Source organism: Penicillium verhagenii (genome assembly GCF_028828195.1).
Source record: "Penicillium verhagenii strain IBT 33310 chromosome Unknown utg000008l_segment0_segment0, whole genome shotgun sequence".
In the NCBI taxonomy this organism is placed as follows: domain Eukaryota; kingdom Fungi; phylum Ascomycota; class Eurotiomycetes; order Eurotiales; family Aspergillaceae; genus Penicillium; species Penicillium verhagenii.
The window spans coordinates 914,317-927,924 of record NW_026643172.1 but is presented as its reverse complement, the minus strand read 5'-3'; the positions used below and the strand labels follow the sequence as shown (position 1 = coordinate 927,924).

Below are 13,608 nucleotides of genomic sequence, written 5' to 3'. Positions count from 1 at the left end.
CGGCGCACCTACTTAATTGCAGAGATTTATACAATTAAACAGCACAGATTAGTGAATTGGCGGTCACTGATTGGCCAGAAATCGTGGAGGCAGTGAGAGTTCCGTATTGAATGTAGTGAATACCGCACTAATGTATGACCAATCAGATCAACTTGCTAATTTAAGCCTCCCAGCCGCGTAATTCGAAGGCTGTGCTTATGATAAGCAGCGGCATATCCAGAGTATGGTTACATTGAAAGGATGGACTTTTGTGGGCGCATAATACTTAAATAGAGCCTCATTTGCCAGGACCAACCAGTACTTCTTTTTAAAGTCCACCCACAAACAACAGAGCTGCCAAGCATAGTAATTCTTAAAATGGCCTCCCCTAATTCACTCAAGCTCGAATCATTGACCCTGGAAGACAACGTCGCTCTCACCAGCCTGTGGTTCGCGGCATTCACTGCCCCTGAGCTTCAAAAAGTCTTCCCAAACACCCCCGGGTGTGCGGCAGTGGCTGGAAAATGCCAACCAGCATGACATCCTCAATAAGCCATTTCAGAAATACATCAAAGTTGTGGACACGGAGAACAAAGACGAGAATGGGCGACCTCGGATAGCCGCTTACGCAAAGTGGGATTTGTCAATGCCAGAGGAACGGGGACGACGTTACCCGCCGTGGCATGCAGAGATGCCAGGGGAAATGTGTGAAGCGTTTTTCCTCATGGAAGAGGAGAACCGGAGGCGTGTGATGGGCGGTCGAAAGCATTACTGTATGTCTCACCCGTCTAAATCTTATGCGATGAGTTGCACTGACCACAAGGTTTACCTTAGATCTGGACACTGTCGCCACACATCCTGACTACCAAAGACGAGGATGCGGCTCCATGCTGGTCAAGTGGGGGTGTGATTTGGCTGATTCTGAGGGGGTCAGTGCGTACGGTGATGCTAGCAAGGATGGCGCGCCCTTGTATGCCAAATATGGATTTGTGGATTATAGCAACCCTGGCGAGGATATCGCCTCAATGGCCCGGTTTTTCAAGGAGGCTTAATACCGGGTCTTTGGATACCGAATGCCTAGATCGGACTTCACAAGTGTACATGAGTTGGAAATAGTACATTAATGTGTTCATATTCATGCGTAAGGCGTACTCGACGCTTGCTGTGGTAGCCCTGGCGTTGCTTTCTCAACTTCACTGCCGGCCAACTCATGATAGACTGGCTGAATTTGTGTACCATGAGCGTCTAGCTCCATATGATTCTCTTCAACACTTTGCTCGTGATTCCCACCACTGCTGCTACTCGCGCCATTATGACTGTCACTTACATCGCCAAATATCACATCCGGTGACCAAAATGTTGCTGGTGGGGCAGACGGGTCTGATGGGTCGGATGGCTGCGATGGGCCGAGAGAAGCGTCATTGTGTATCGGACCGAAGTATTCAGACATACCGGGCCTCGGTGATGTCGCTCTGTATGCTGTCTTTTGGTGCTGACGGCGAATGAAAAAGAAGAGAACAGCTGCAAGAATGGCTACACCGACCAGCGCCGCAATCGCGATGCCAGCCACAGCGCCGCGGCTGAGTGACGAAGAGTTATCTGAGCTATTAGAGCCACTAGCACTGGAAGTACATGCGTTTCCAGAGCAAGTGGAGGAGTCCGAATCTTTAGACGTGATTGTGATGATGTCTTCTTCAGCATTTTCATTCCAAGCGCATGCCGACACATTGAAGACACCTCGCTCGTAATCAGCCGAGAGGTACCTGAGAAGGTCAGCATATACATTCGAATTGGAAATGTTTCACTCACGCTTCTTGCAAGAAAGCTCGGCCCAATGTATACTGGGTAGAGTTGGCCGCGCGTTTCAGTGGGAAATAGTAGCTGCTATTGTCGACCAGCGGAGCCTCGGCAGTCAGTGCAAAAGCATCATATGGAAGGGTGATTGTCACTGCATCTCCACCGTTATCCACATCGGACAGCCGAAATGTCACCTGCGCGTCCGAGTTCAACAATTCGGTGTGGTGAGTATCGTTCACAAGATATAGATCGCTCTCGCTGTCGAGGCTGAGACCAAAGGCATTTTCGAACGCCTCACAAACACTCTCCGGGAGCCAGAGGTTGGGGTCAGTCGAGTCAATGAAGATCAAAATTGGCTCGGAGAGTAATGTGGCAGAACTTGATCCGCTATAGCTGATGGACTGTAGATACACAACCAGGTCGCGGGTCACGTCATCGGCCATGGTGAACGACACCGAGTTCGCAGTGAACCGGGATGTGTCATAACCGGAGAAGACAAGTTGGCCATATACTTCTTTCAAGCCTACCTCGGCACGAACCTGAGATTAGAGAAATCGTCCGCTGTGAGTGTTTTGTTCTGATGAGGAAGCTTACGATACTTGGCACCAGCCGTGTAGCTCCAGCTCAGACTTGGGATAGTGCCTTCATCCTTAAGAGTCGTGATGAATGAGGATGAAGAGAAGTTTCCCAGGGATGTAAAGTTCACGGGTTGAGAGTTCAAGCCAAATATTCCACTGTTGGTCCTTAGGTCAGTAAACTATGGACAAAACAGGGAGATCATTGCGGTCTTTACAGATAAAAAGGTTCGGGTGTTGCAATTCCGGCCACAGTCTGATTCTTCAAAGTAGGTCCAGTGAGACCGATCCCTATCGTATCTAGGGCGAATTCTCCTCTTTGGTAATAACCAAGATTGGCCTCGAGACCTACACCATTCTGGTTGATACCGAAGAGACCCAATCCGTCCCAGGAAGATGATTGGTTCACATTAAACAAGGTACCTCTGGAGACTGCGCAGTCAGATGGTGCATTGGAAAACACTGAATCCGAACAACCATAGTCGGACAAAACAACCATTGACTCTGGGGAAGCTGTCGAGACAAGCACTCGGACGGACTGTTCCGGAGTACCAACTTGGAGATAGAAGCTGCTCCAAGGACCGTCATTACCCTCACTAAACTCCACAATCAGCATTCGGCATAGCATCAATCCAATGGGTTTCGGTAGAGAGTCACAAATATTCACTGGGCGATATAACAAGGGCGGACGAGGAACGTTCAGCTTTGCGAATCGCGGAACATTTTAATGACCAAGAGATCATGACAATTAGCTTCAAGAGCAGACCGACCGAATGTATCTGTACAAGTTGAGGCATCAAATTGGCCTTGAAGAAATGAAATGTAGTCTCCAGCTGCTACCTGGGGTAGGGCAATAATAGAAATCACATCCCACGTGGCTGGTGTGGCGACAAAAACCGGCAGGCTCTTGTCTGAACTGCCACATCACTGCCATGCTCAATCCGTCCGAGCCAATGAGTCCATTAATTCAATGAGATCGACATTGTCAATTGGAGCTCAAAAGACCAACGGGCCACCCTGCCAAGTGGAATCCACCGCACGGACAGGGCCGAACGGCAGGGGTCGCAGGGCCCACGCACGGACGGTGACGTTAAAAACCGGCTTAAGCATCTGCCAAAACCTGCTCCACCCTAATCCAGGAACCGGCGTTCTCGTATATCCTCGTTCTCGGTTGTGATTTAGACATTAATGGCCGGTGTTTTTCCAAATCATTGCCCTTTTTGGCCAGTAGACCGCATCTCTTCACCTCTCTAGGTTAATACGCCGATCGTGTTGGGTACAATGACTGCATCAAATATTAAAAGCTCATTGACACGACGAGCTGCCAAGGTTGTTAGTGTCGTTCTTGCTATGATCAATGTTTACGTCGCTTCCGTAATGCATTTTGCTGCTTTATCACCTTTAGAAGCGTCTGGCTGTTGCTTTTTTGCTGCTTGTTGCTCAATTTCAGTTGCATGTCTGCATAGTATCAGCCCTATTTTCTGTGCTTGTGGGAAATTCTGTCGCCATGTTGTTTACTACTTTGCGACTATGGGCAGCGCTCGGCTTGCTAGCCACTTGGGCGGAAGGCATTCGAAACCCTGGTTAGTTATCCAAAAAAAGAAAGCCATTGGGTCGCGACTGACATAGTGAAGCTATTCAAACTCCATATTTCCCTAGCTACCATCCTTCAAGCAGCCAGATGACGACCTGCACTTCGGAACACATCAACTCTTTTTCAACTCCTTCCATCTATTATAGTGACACTGCAATCGACAGCACTATTGGTATTCCAACGCACTCGCCGATGAATACCTCAACACCAGTATCCACTGGATGCTTCAACAGCACTGTCACCACTACCATCATAATGTCAATAGTCTCAACGGAGGTTTCCACCATCACAGACACTACGACGACTACAGAAATAATCATGGATACTGTCACAGACACAATCACAGACACAATCACAAAGATAATCACGGATACTGTCACGAATACTACGACGGATATTACTACGGATTCTGTCACGGATACAGCTACTGTCACGACAACAGATACGAATTTTGATACGATTATCGTGCCAACAACCATCACAGCAGCTCCAAACCCATGCCCGACCACTTGCAGCATGTACGTTTTCGGGTCTCACGAACGAGCTTATTTGGAATATTTTGCTAATGCTGTTTGAAAAGGTCTGTGGGAACTGTGAACCTCTTCTACTGGCCAACAAATCAGCCAGACCGCATTTATCCGTCCACTTATGTTGACTCGCATCTCGATTATACCTTGTGAGAAATTTCTCTATTCCATACTTGTCTCTTTTCATTGAACTAACAATTGTCGTCACATACAGCACCTCACCATCGGTCTACATGGTCATCAACACAATCTATGGCTACAACACTGCTGGTCGCACTGGGCCATCCGGTACAAGTGTAGTGTTCCCCCTCGACCTGAATCAAGTCTCGACCATAGATACCGTCAACTCAGCTACGCGACAACTCACATTGAATGACCTCGGTACCGACTGTCCTCAGTCAGAAGATCCTTCGGTGATCGCGACGGCAGCGCCCAACGGTCGGTGTGACCCTATCCTCGTGGCCCCGGAGACCGTCAAATCTTGGGCTTCACCCTGCAACGCATGTGGTAATTTCGGGCTGTTCGATCCACCATATGCTGTGGCTCCGCTCACTGGAGGTCTGGTGCCGGCGACTACGACGGTTGCGATGACGCAGCCAGAGACTACTTCCAGCACAGTTTCAACCACTGATACCACCACCACGGTGTCGGTGACTTCCGAGTCCACTTCTTCAAATTCGGAGACTAGCTCGCCTGTCAAGGCGTCCTCTCCGTCTAGCGTGGTGACCACGTCCTCTAACACTGAAGGCTCCTTTGCTCCGTTGCCAACTCCGGTATCGTCTAGCAGTGATAGGGCCTCCGCTGCGTCGTCGTCGTCCTCCATATCTATCTCTACTTCGGCTACCACCTCCTCGATGTACAATACTGCGACCAAACCAACTGGGTGTGGAGGATGGTCGGGGCTGAGCTTCTTCATATTGGGATTCTTACTGTAATACAGACATAATTATAATGCAAAAAGAAATCTACATCCATTTATATCTGGCAATTTGATCGAATAGCTTTATCTTCAAATGTTGAGTTAAATTGCTTAATGTTACGAGACTATACATAGCTCATCCTTCGCTAATTTTGTGGTCCCGAATCCCGATGGAGGAAATTGGTAGGAAAATCTAGAAGGGAATGCTAATGACCCTCAAGTGCTTGATCATGTTCATACAAAATATTCTTGCTCTGGGGTTTTGTCACATCAGCTGTAAGTAAAGACTAGATTTTCAATAACCTCAGAAAATGCCCTAGCCAAAGTTCGAGGCTTTATGCCTGTTGAACGTGAAATGTGATACGTTCTGCGCCTTGACCGAAACCGTAATATTAACAAACCTTAATTCATGTATTCACTTAGGGCTTTGGCCCACTCGATCTGTAGGTCTAAAATGCTAACTGCCAAACGCTACTAGATTTTCAAACATAGACATCGCCATTTCACATACTGCATCATTTGCCACTTACATATTGCGGTCATGGAACGTGGGTGTTCATGCTGCCGCTGCCAGTCAAAGCAAAATCTTCAACCCACTCTGCATGTTATTAGAATTTACTACAGCCAAAGTATATGCTTTTTAAAGCGATGCACATATCTGTCCTCTATAAAAGGAAATGCGATCCTATTCGAATAAGGATGGTTGCACAGGTGGTTATATTCTATTGGATTCGAGCGCCGCATGATGCATCCGAATGAGCTTTTCGAATATCTATTGCGACAGTGAGAAATAACCGGTTTTCAACATGAGTGCGCTCAGAAACTCATCAATTGCAAAGGCTCTATAAATTGACTGAAAGAGAAGCTCTTATTCAATGGTCTCTTATTCTGGATATTCGAAGGTCAATGTCCATTTCGAAAATCCCATCATATATTTGATATTTGCCATGACGATGTCCTCTTCCTTGAAACTCCTTTCTAATCCAATTTTTGAGCATCACTACGAGGATCTAGGGCGCGTTGACGAACTAGAGTGCTCATACCGCCGTGCTAGGGAAATTGAAAGATTTCACAGTCAGTCACTATCTTGAATCACTGATCTAAATTCGATCTAAAAGTCAATAGATTTGAGTCTAAAGGATGTCTTCCATCTTACTCCAAAATTTTGGGATGCTCATCAAGATATGATTATTCTTCGAGACACCACTGCTCAGATCTTGGTCACGATTCAGTTGAACCTCGTAGCTGGAACACTAGCTCCATTTGTGCTCAAAAGGCCTGATCTGGAGCCTCTTATGAAATCAATCTTGAATTTCGATATTTCGTAAGATCCCCCTGAGTCCAAGATGCCTGCTGATAAATGCTGATTGAAAATTTGATAGAACCCCCTTCATGCTGAATGAAGTTGGCCACGGATGCGACGCCAGAAATCTGGAGACTACGTCGACTTGGCAGTCGGATGGGAGTTTCATCCTTCACACACCAAGTTCTGCTGCAATGAAGTATTGTCAATTTTCTGCTTGATGGGCCGTCGGGGTGTTGACTTTACTATAGATTCATGCCCCCATCTATGCCAATTGGTGATACCCGTCGTATTGCAATTGTCTTTGCCCTTGGTGGTGAAAGGTGAAGATAGAGGTATTCGACCATTTATCGTTCCACTCAACGATGGAAAGGAGATGTGTGAAGGCGTTCGGTCTTGGTACGTTCCCAGAAGACAATCTGTAGGTTCAATATTGATAAATGATGTTCCTCAAGGCTCCTACCTTCTATTACTGGAGGAAAGATGTTAGACCACTCTTTGACGTCATTCCAACACGTTCGACTTCCGGCCGAGGCAATGCTTGGAGATCTTGCAATGCCCTCCAATATGCGTGATCAATATCTTTCAGCTATCAACCGCCTGGGAAATGGAGCGTTGGCACTTAGTCTATGGATAATTCCGTTTCTCAAGTGTGCCACGTTTGTTGTGGGCAAGTATAGCCAGAGTCGAACAGTCCAGCAAGGAATGCGGGGCGGACGTGTTCCAATCATCTCATTCCGCACCCAACAACTGCCTATTCTGCATGCCTTGGCGCAAATTGCTGTCATGGAGGCTTTCGCGGATTGGATTACTGACCTTTATAGCACTGATGTATCCCTTCATCCTGCAGCTAAAGATGGACTTGGGGTCATTCTCTAAAGCGTCTTCCTCCAGAATGGCCAGGGAAGCTTGGCTAATCTGATTGAGAGAAGTGGTGCCCAAGGGGTGTATCCACATAATCAGATGGCAGCGTTCGAGGTATGATCAACCTCTGGTATTTATCATGTTCATGGCTGACTAGTATAGTCATTGACCCGTGCCACTGGAATTGCGGAAGGGGAAATTCAGGTTTTGTCTATCCGTATGTACCGTCTGTTATGTTCACTTACACCTCTCTAAGTGACTTTCCATAGGCCTTGCTACAGAGCTTCTGATCGACCGCTATAAGATCCCCGAAGCTACGAACCCGAATTGTTTCTTGGCACAACACGAATCAGGAATCAGAGCTGAGCTTCAGGAGCTTCAGGCGAATATCAAAGACCACCGAAGTGCCGACTATAATAACTACATTTTGCCTCACTGTCGATCGATGATTCTGGCTATTGGCCAACGCATGGCATACGAGGCTTCTACCGCTGCCGGTATTGACCCCGCCCTATTGGCACTTTACGAGGCTGGTGCTATAAAAGCCGATTCCAGTTGGTTTGTGGAGAAAATGGGTCTCAGTCGTACGACTCAGTTCGAGATGGAGTGCAAAGCGCTTAATGCAATTCTGCCGCGACTAGGGGAATACTTGGATAGCCTGGATGTTGAACCCTACTGTACAGCTCCAATGCTGTCTCCGGACAGGTGGGATGGTATCATTGATGACAGTCCGAGTTTTGCAGGGAATGCAAAGGTCAATTTGGATTTTGGGGAAAAGTTTGCATCGAAACTTTAGCCACTGATGAAACCCTTCAAATGTTCTTTGAAAAGGAAGCACTTGACTTTTATACTTATGTGGATCTGCAGTTTTTACGCTTTGTCTACTAGAACTTCCGCCCCTTTATAACGCAGTTTTTGATTTTTGATTTCAAGTCCCCAAAATTTAAAGATACGTATATTTTAAATCAAGACGACACATTCTTCGTTGAATGGTCGTCAACACAACTACTATTAGAAGATAAGAGCAAGAACAAGCGTTTAAAACGTGCGATCACTGCACGCTTTATCAACAGCAACAACTTATCGCGTATTCCTTCAAGGCCGGCGTCTGAAATTTCTCCTGCCCCTCAACCTCACCGGAAGCCTTACGACAACGCGTTCTCTCAGGAAGTTCCATACTGCATTTGGTACCCTAATATTGCCGAGCCAGAGACCTATCATGAAATCGCCTATCGGGAGCCCCGTATGGCATTAACGGTCGCACGCCACACGCGCCTGTATTATCCCGCCCTCTTCCCGCCCGCTAATACGCGGGAACCTGTGTTTTTTTGCAGCACCCGATTGGCTGAGAGGCCAAGGTGGGACCAAACAGTCTTTGTCTCTGGATGGCCCTAGACTCCTAGAGTCGATCTTAGTCAGGACTCAGGTGATTCCAATGATGCTACCAGTTGACCATCTCCCTAGAAGGTTTCATGGACCCTACCGCCGGCCGGTTCGCGCAGCGCCAAGTCTTGTTGCGGATTACCAGGCTGTCTATCAACCCTCGACTTTTTCCTGACACATGCTCTTATCCGTGAAGCCGAACAACAGCCTAGCACCTTCTATACCGAGGATCTCAAACGCCGAGTCGAGCTATATGGAATTCTTGAATCTGCTGAAGGCACCACTTGGGAAGAACACTCAATGGTCGAAAACATGAGACTTTTCGACACAATGTTCAGCGAGGTGACCACAGTCGATGACATAGATATGTTCTCTGCTGGAATTTTCAATGGAGAGGAGATTCCTGAAGTAGGCACTATCCTATTGAACGTGTGCGTGTCAAATCCGGAACTAGAGCCACCCCATTGAGTGAGGTTTATACAACATCGGGGGCGCCATTGGAGATACCATTAGACATTGATGCATATTTGCCATCTCGTGGATATCTTGGGATAGCCCTTTTCTGCAATGATAGATCTGGGTTCCTCACTCGCCTGATGAGGACAAGGATCCTAATCAAATGTTTGATTGTCAGTGGGAAAACGTTCCGAAGTCAAACTACCCATAATAAGTCCATTCAAGCTGGAGCATGCGGAGAAGAAAATTATCTCACGCGAGAACATTTGAAGAGAAGGATGTTGTAATTAAATTTAATATTGAAGGTTTTCAATCGTAAATGGTGGTATAGGATACAAATTATTGATCGACGGAGTTCCAAAATCCAATTATCCATTCCTCATCTGTTGCCAGATTAGAGCTTGACGCCAATCTCCGCAAGCGCCTTGGTGACATTCAGTTGCACGGTAAGGTTGTTTGCGCTCAATGCATCGGTGAAGTAAGGCAACTCGTTGCCGTTATAAACACTGGAGTTTCCAGTAATAGTGAATGGCACAACGCCGTCGGTATAGGGGTTGCTAGACGAGATAAGCATGTTGACAATCGCAACTTCATCCACGGTCGCGGTCATTGGAACGGTGTTGTTTCCTGGCTTGAGGACAAGGTTTTCGAGATAGGAATAACCCAAGGTTTCATTTGCCACGAGAAGGTTGAGGGTCACATTTCCCTGCAGGGAAAAAAAAGTGTTAGTATTTTGGATTGCCGCAGAGCATATTGAAAAGGAAACTTTGCCGTACCATGCTCAATGTCATCACGGAGGGATTGGGAATGTAGACTGTGCCGTTCATGTTGCGCCCATTCACGGCTGTAGTCAAGATATGGAACTCGGTGACATCAAATCCGCTGAGTTTGTTAAGACCTGAACCATACTCGGGTCAGTACGGGGGTGTGTCGAGAAAGAAAACGCTAGATGCCAAGTTTCAGAGACCAAAACTTACCTTTCATGGTAACAGTCTTGTTATATGTCACAGTCACTTTTGGCAATGATCCTTGTTGCAACTTTGGCTTTCCATAAATATTCAACGAGACTTCTTCGTTCATCATAACGGCGGTGCAGTAGTCGGCAAAGGCGTCGGCATCACTCAGATCGAGGGTCTGCGACACATCGACTTCTGCCCCATCTTTGGACTTCACTGCGGGAACATTGACAGTCGCAAACGCGGATGCGGCTCCCACCAACGATACAGCGGCATCAAAGGAGAAGATTTCAGGGTGGTAAGAACTATCAGAGCCAATGACTTGGGTTTGATCGAGGAAAAAGGACTTGGGCGCTGGGTCGCTGATAACCATGCTTGTGATGTTGAGAGTGGAGCTATTGATGTCATTCTGGGCAATCTTGGGGTATGCGACATAGACTCTGTGTCAATTAGATCTTCAATCCTTCAAAGGCCCAAGCGCGCGCAGGTAGATTATTTAACAGAAGAGTCATATCACTTACACTGGCAACAGGATGACAAGGAGCACGATGATGAAGATAATCAAGTGTACCCACCACCACTTCTTGAAATGAGTGGCGGTTCGTGACCCAAATGACCGTTTCACCGGCGGAGAGGCGGTGGTAGTCTCCACGGCTTCGGATTTATTGATAGACATGATACCGAATTTCAAAGCTTAGGAGAATGATCCTTGAGACAGAAACCTTTGGAGCCTCAACTGTGAGATAAATATTATATGAAAGGGATTTCAGGGTAGGTGTCGTCAAGGCCAAAGAAAAGAAAAGAAGAAAAGAAAAGAAGAAAAAATGGCATGGGCCAAGAACTGCAGTAACGAGTGACTAAAAGTAAGGCAGCCTTAGTACATTGGCAGTGTGCCACGGGACTGCGAGGACAAGATAGTTTATATGGCGGAAAGCGCCGGGTCATGACTAGTAACTTTTGATTTGCCAAAATCCGACCAGGATCGAAGTGAGATTAATCTTCACATGTCAACTTAAAAACCGCCTCTTAGCGACCAAATGCAAGAATTGTGGCGGACGCACGCAGGATTGATATTCTCGAGTTAGCGGCTTGTGGAAATGACAGCCAGAGTTTTGATTTATTTTTGATCTGTTCTTTTGATTTTTGACATTGCGTATAGATCTCGTTTAGTAACCCTTTTTTATTCTCTCTTTCCCTTTCCCCCTGGGGTCTCCGGATTCCCCAGGTGCCCGATTTGCGGGGATGTTCCTGAATTAGGTGCATGTGGGTGCATGTGGATCGACTGATCTCCCGACAAGACCGATAGCAGCGGATGTTTCAGATTGAATCTTGTCCGACTTGTCAACTGGTATATAGAGATCCCAAGAACAACAAAAAGGGGGGGAAAACCGAGGCAATGTTTCAAGATAAAAGAGGCGGGAATCTTTGAACGCTTGAAATATTAGTGAAATATAAATATGAAAGAAATTGCGCAGGAGATTACTGTGCGTGACTCCCTTGTACCGTTGCACTGACTAGATGTCAAGCGTTGTTGTGATTGGCTGTGGGTGAAACTAGCTGCCACGGGGCGCTCGCCAAGGCCCCGGGGAAGCGTCCAAGGGTTTTCGGGCCAAAGTCAAATATATTAAATATATTGGGGGAAAAGAGTGGCGTTTAGTTCATTCGGATGTGTCACCTTCTTGGGCTTTCAATTGGTCTTGGAATTTTACTGCATCTGGTTATTCGACCGAAAACAATAGGGATTCACATGTTAAACTGCAACGTTGAAAATTATAATTTTTCATATTCACCCTCGTCTGCCAAGCATATATTCCATGGTAGATAGCCCCATTTCTGACCTGCATTCAGTTGTTATCAAGGTTGTTCTGACATGGATAAACTACTATTAAGCACGGAACACCTCCAGGGATCATGTACAGTTCGTAGTACCGGCAATCGAATAAACATTGAATTATCCATCCTTAGACCTATCAATTCTAGTACGTCTATCATGTATACCGAAGCTTTTACATTATTAGCCTGGAAAAACATTAAACAGTGCTTTCTTGAACCACAAGTGCAGGAGGCCTTGAAACTTCCAAGGTCAAAAGAGCACTTCAGGCGATTCAAATCAACATTGAATGTTTTGTTCAAGGTTTCTTGCAAGGATACACTTTAGTGCTTATGAAAACTGGTCCATTGCAGCTCACACCTAGGCAAGGCCTCGATCTGGAGCTTTGCAAGCACTAGTGTAACTTTAAAAATCTTCTACTACATCCATGGATCGACCTCATTGTTTGAGATCTGTAGATGATCCTTGGAAGGCTTAGTAATAACTTTCAAAAATAGCCAATTAACTAGGGTTTCAACATTAGGATACTTGACCCGAATACAACATTTCAAATGCCAAATGTTATAACATTGAATTTTTTCTCCTTTAATGCCGACGGGCAGATCTCATATTTATGCTTAAACATTTAATGGAAACCTTAGATTAGTACACGCATACTAGTATGCAAGCGCACGTATGCTACCCGTGGACCGCCATACCTCCAAAGTTAGAGTGGCTTGCAAGTAGCCTCTATAAAATATCAAGCCCTTTTTCCAAGTGCTGTTCTCTTTCCAAACTCCCCTACACAGGTTTATTTGAGTTGATCAGATAATTAGTAAACACCTGGGCATGTACGAGTATTCGCAATGCAGTCAGCGTCATATGGACAGCTTCTTTGAGCTCGTAGACTCATCAATATAGTCCCAAATTAGTAGCCCTGCAATGTCTTTGTTTCCTTCTGCGCATTTAACAAAACAACAAAGAACAATGCAGGCCTTTGTTTATGTTTATTGACGTTCAGATCTTGCTGTCGGGACAAAGAATGGATCTAAGATCATTGTGGTGTGTCATTGTTATAATTTAAGAACGATAGATATTGTTAACATTCAAGTGCTCTAGCCATAAAAGACAATGTTTCCGCCCATTATTTACCTCGAGACATGATTTAGCATAAAGTAAACTGTTAGGAAGCTTCTGGGAAAGATTCTTGATAAGAGCGTGGCGAATGTGTTGATTCGAAACTCCATGGCAACTCACACATCGACATAAAACACGCGATCTTCTTTGTTTACTTCCTCCTCTTCCACCCATTTCTTTCCCATTGCACCCCCACCATTTTCCCAAATTTGTTGACATTTAAAAGGTGAGTCTTCTCCTATCTCAATGTTTTTGATCTCGTGAATAACATCTTCTCCTCGTACCCACCTTTAGCTACCTCTGCTTCT

At 46.0% G+C, this 13,608-nt stretch overlaps 6 protein-coding genes across 6 annotated transcripts; 4 read left to right on the top strand and 2 right to left on the bottom strand.

Annotated features, from left to right (window-relative positions):
* Positions 1-357: 357 nt before the first annotated feature.
* Positions 358-1,031, top strand: N7466_008325 (GNAT family N-acetyltransferase; the record flags this gene model as incomplete). The annotated part of the gene is made up of 3 exons (XM_057167714.1): positions 358-484; positions 555-752; positions 814-1,031. 3 exons carry the CDS (start codon positions 358-360, stop codon positions 1,029-1,031), a joined length of 543 nt encoding a protein of 180 aa, XP_057018345.1.
* Positions 1,032-1,114: 83 nt separating this feature from the next.
* On the bottom strand, positions 1,115-2,850 carry N7466_008324 (uncharacterized protein; the record flags this gene model as incomplete). Its single annotated transcript, XM_057167713.1, has 4 exons — positions 1,115-1,742; positions 1,789-2,299; positions 2,371-2,510; positions 2,570-2,850. The coding sequence occupies 4 exons, from the start codon at positions 2,848-2,850 to the stop codon at positions 1,115-1,117; spliced, it is 1,560 nt and encodes a 519-aa protein (XP_057018344.1).
* A 1,350-nt stretch (positions 2,851-4,200) lies between these two features.
* N7466_008323 (uncharacterized protein) lies at positions 4,201-5,407 on the top strand (the record flags this gene model as incomplete). The annotated part of the gene is made up of 2 exons (XM_057167712.1): positions 4,201-4,463; positions 4,687-5,407. The coding sequence occupies 2 exons, from the start codon at positions 4,201-4,203 to the stop codon at positions 5,405-5,407; spliced, it is 984 nt and encodes a 327-aa protein (XP_057018343.1).
* Positions 5,408-6,344: 937 nt separating this feature from the next.
* On the top strand, positions 6,345-7,021 carry N7466_008322 (acyl-CoA oxidase; the record flags this gene model as incomplete). Its single annotated transcript, XM_057167711.1, has 4 exons — positions 6,345-6,465; positions 6,517-6,715; positions 6,774-6,893; positions 6,946-7,021. 4 exons carry the CDS (start codon positions 6,345-6,347, stop codon positions 7,019-7,021), a joined length of 516 nt encoding a protein of 171 aa, XP_057018342.1.
* A 38-nt stretch (positions 7,022-7,059) lies between these two features.
* On the top strand, positions 7,060-8,354 carry N7466_008321 (acyl-CoA oxidase; the record flags this gene model as incomplete). Its single annotated transcript, XM_057167710.1, has 5 exons — positions 7,060-7,115; positions 7,150-7,561; positions 7,589-7,672; positions 7,721-7,775; positions 7,828-8,354. The coding sequence occupies 5 exons, from the start codon at positions 7,060-7,062 to the stop codon at positions 8,352-8,354; spliced, it is 1,134 nt and encodes a 377-aa protein (XP_057018341.1).
* A 1,437-nt stretch (positions 8,355-9,791) lies between these two features.
* On the bottom strand, positions 9,792-11,029 carry N7466_008320 (DUF3712 domain-containing protein; the record flags this gene model as incomplete). Its single annotated transcript, XM_057167709.1, has 4 exons — positions 9,792-10,103; positions 10,174-10,295; positions 10,375-10,793; positions 10,875-11,029. 4 exons carry the CDS (start codon positions 11,027-11,029, stop codon positions 9,792-9,794), a joined length of 1,008 nt encoding a protein of 335 aa, XP_057018340.1.
* Between the last annotated feature and the right edge of the window lie 2,579 nt (positions 11,030-13,608).